We start from the raw sequence: 1,263 nt of genomic DNA on the forward strand, positions 1-1,263 counted from the left end.
ACTCCACGGTGCAGTACGTGCCCTACTGCGGCGCCCTGAGCCCTGGCACTGCCCTGGAGTTGGTGCGGCAGTATGACATCGTCGCCGACTGCTCCGACAACGTCCCCACCAGGTACTTGGTGAACGACGCCTGTGTTCTGGCTGGAAAACCCCTGGTATCCGGTAGTGCCCTCCGGCTGGAGGGGCAGCTGGTCGTGTACAACTACCAGGGAGGGCCCTGCTACAGATGTCTCTTCCCAATGCCCCCTCCACCAGAGACGGTGACTAACTGTGCAGATGGGGGAGTGCTGGGTGTTGTGCCAGGCATCATGGGGTCCATCCAGGCCTTGGAAGTGCTGAAGATTGCCTCGGGAATGGGTTCCTCCTTCAGTCAGTTCATGCTGATGTTTGATGCCCGTGAAGGGAGATTTCGCAACATCAAGTTAAGACCAAAGAAACCAGACTGTGCTGTTTGTGGTGACAATCCGTCTGTCACCTGCCTTCAGGATTATGAGGCATTTTGTGGTTCTTCTGCAACAGACAAGTGTAGGACTTTACATCTGCTGTCCAGTAAAGACAGAATATCTGTAGAGCAATACAAAAAACTGTTGGATGAGCAAGTTCCTCATGTATTGTTAGATGTTCGTCCGCAGGTAGAAGTGGATATTTGTCGCCTGGTACATGCTGTCCACATTCCTTTGAGTAAATTAGAAGAAAAAGATGAAGAATGTCTGGAATATTTAGAAAAAAGGCTTTGTGAAGAAAAGCAGAGAACTAATGGCCAGACATCTTTTCCTGTATACGTGGTTTGTAAATTAGGAAATGATTCCCAGAAGGCTGTAAGAATTCTGCAGGAGTTACCTGTCAAAGAATTTGGTTCTGTGTTAGCTAAGGATATTAAAGGGGGGCTCATGGCTTGGGCCAGTAAAATTGACCCAACATTTCCTCAGTATTAGAGATATAAATGATGAAAAAAATACAAATTTTCATAGTAAATTCCATAGGGTTACATCCTGTCTGTGTAATGACTCTATCGTGATAAAACAGGAAATAGAAATACCATGTTGCTTTTTTAAATGGTAATTTTTTTTCAAAAAAATTATATATTTTTGTAGGTGTCTGATTATTTTTATAAAAATATGAAACTATTTGTGCAAATGGGAAGAAATGTGTTTCTTGGTTATTATTTAATAGTGAAAATTTGGAATAACTACTTAATTGTGCATGTGATGATTGAGAATTACTCCGAATTACTAATTACAACCTGGAGAATGACAAAGCACA

At 43.1% G+C, this 1,263-nt stretch overlaps 1 protein-coding gene across 1 annotated transcript; it reads left to right on the forward strand.

The window, feature by feature from the left end:
* Window positions 1-5: 5 nt before the first annotated feature.
* Window positions 6-935, forward strand: MOCS3 (molybdenum cofactor synthesis 3; the record flags this gene model as incomplete). Its single annotated transcript, XM_009699444.1, has 1 exon — window positions 6-935. A coding segment is annotated over one exon (930 nt), but the record flags the coding sequence as incomplete, so codon positions are not given.
* Window positions 936-1,263: the final 328 nt, after the last annotated feature.

Source organism: Cariama cristata, unplaced genomic scaffold, assembly GCF_000690535.1.
Source record: "Cariama cristata isolate BGI_N322 unplaced genomic scaffold, ASM69053v1 scaffold38070, whole genome shotgun sequence".
NCBI classification, from domain to species: Eukaryota; Metazoa; Chordata; class Aves; order Cariamiformes; family Cariamidae; genus Cariama; species Cariama cristata.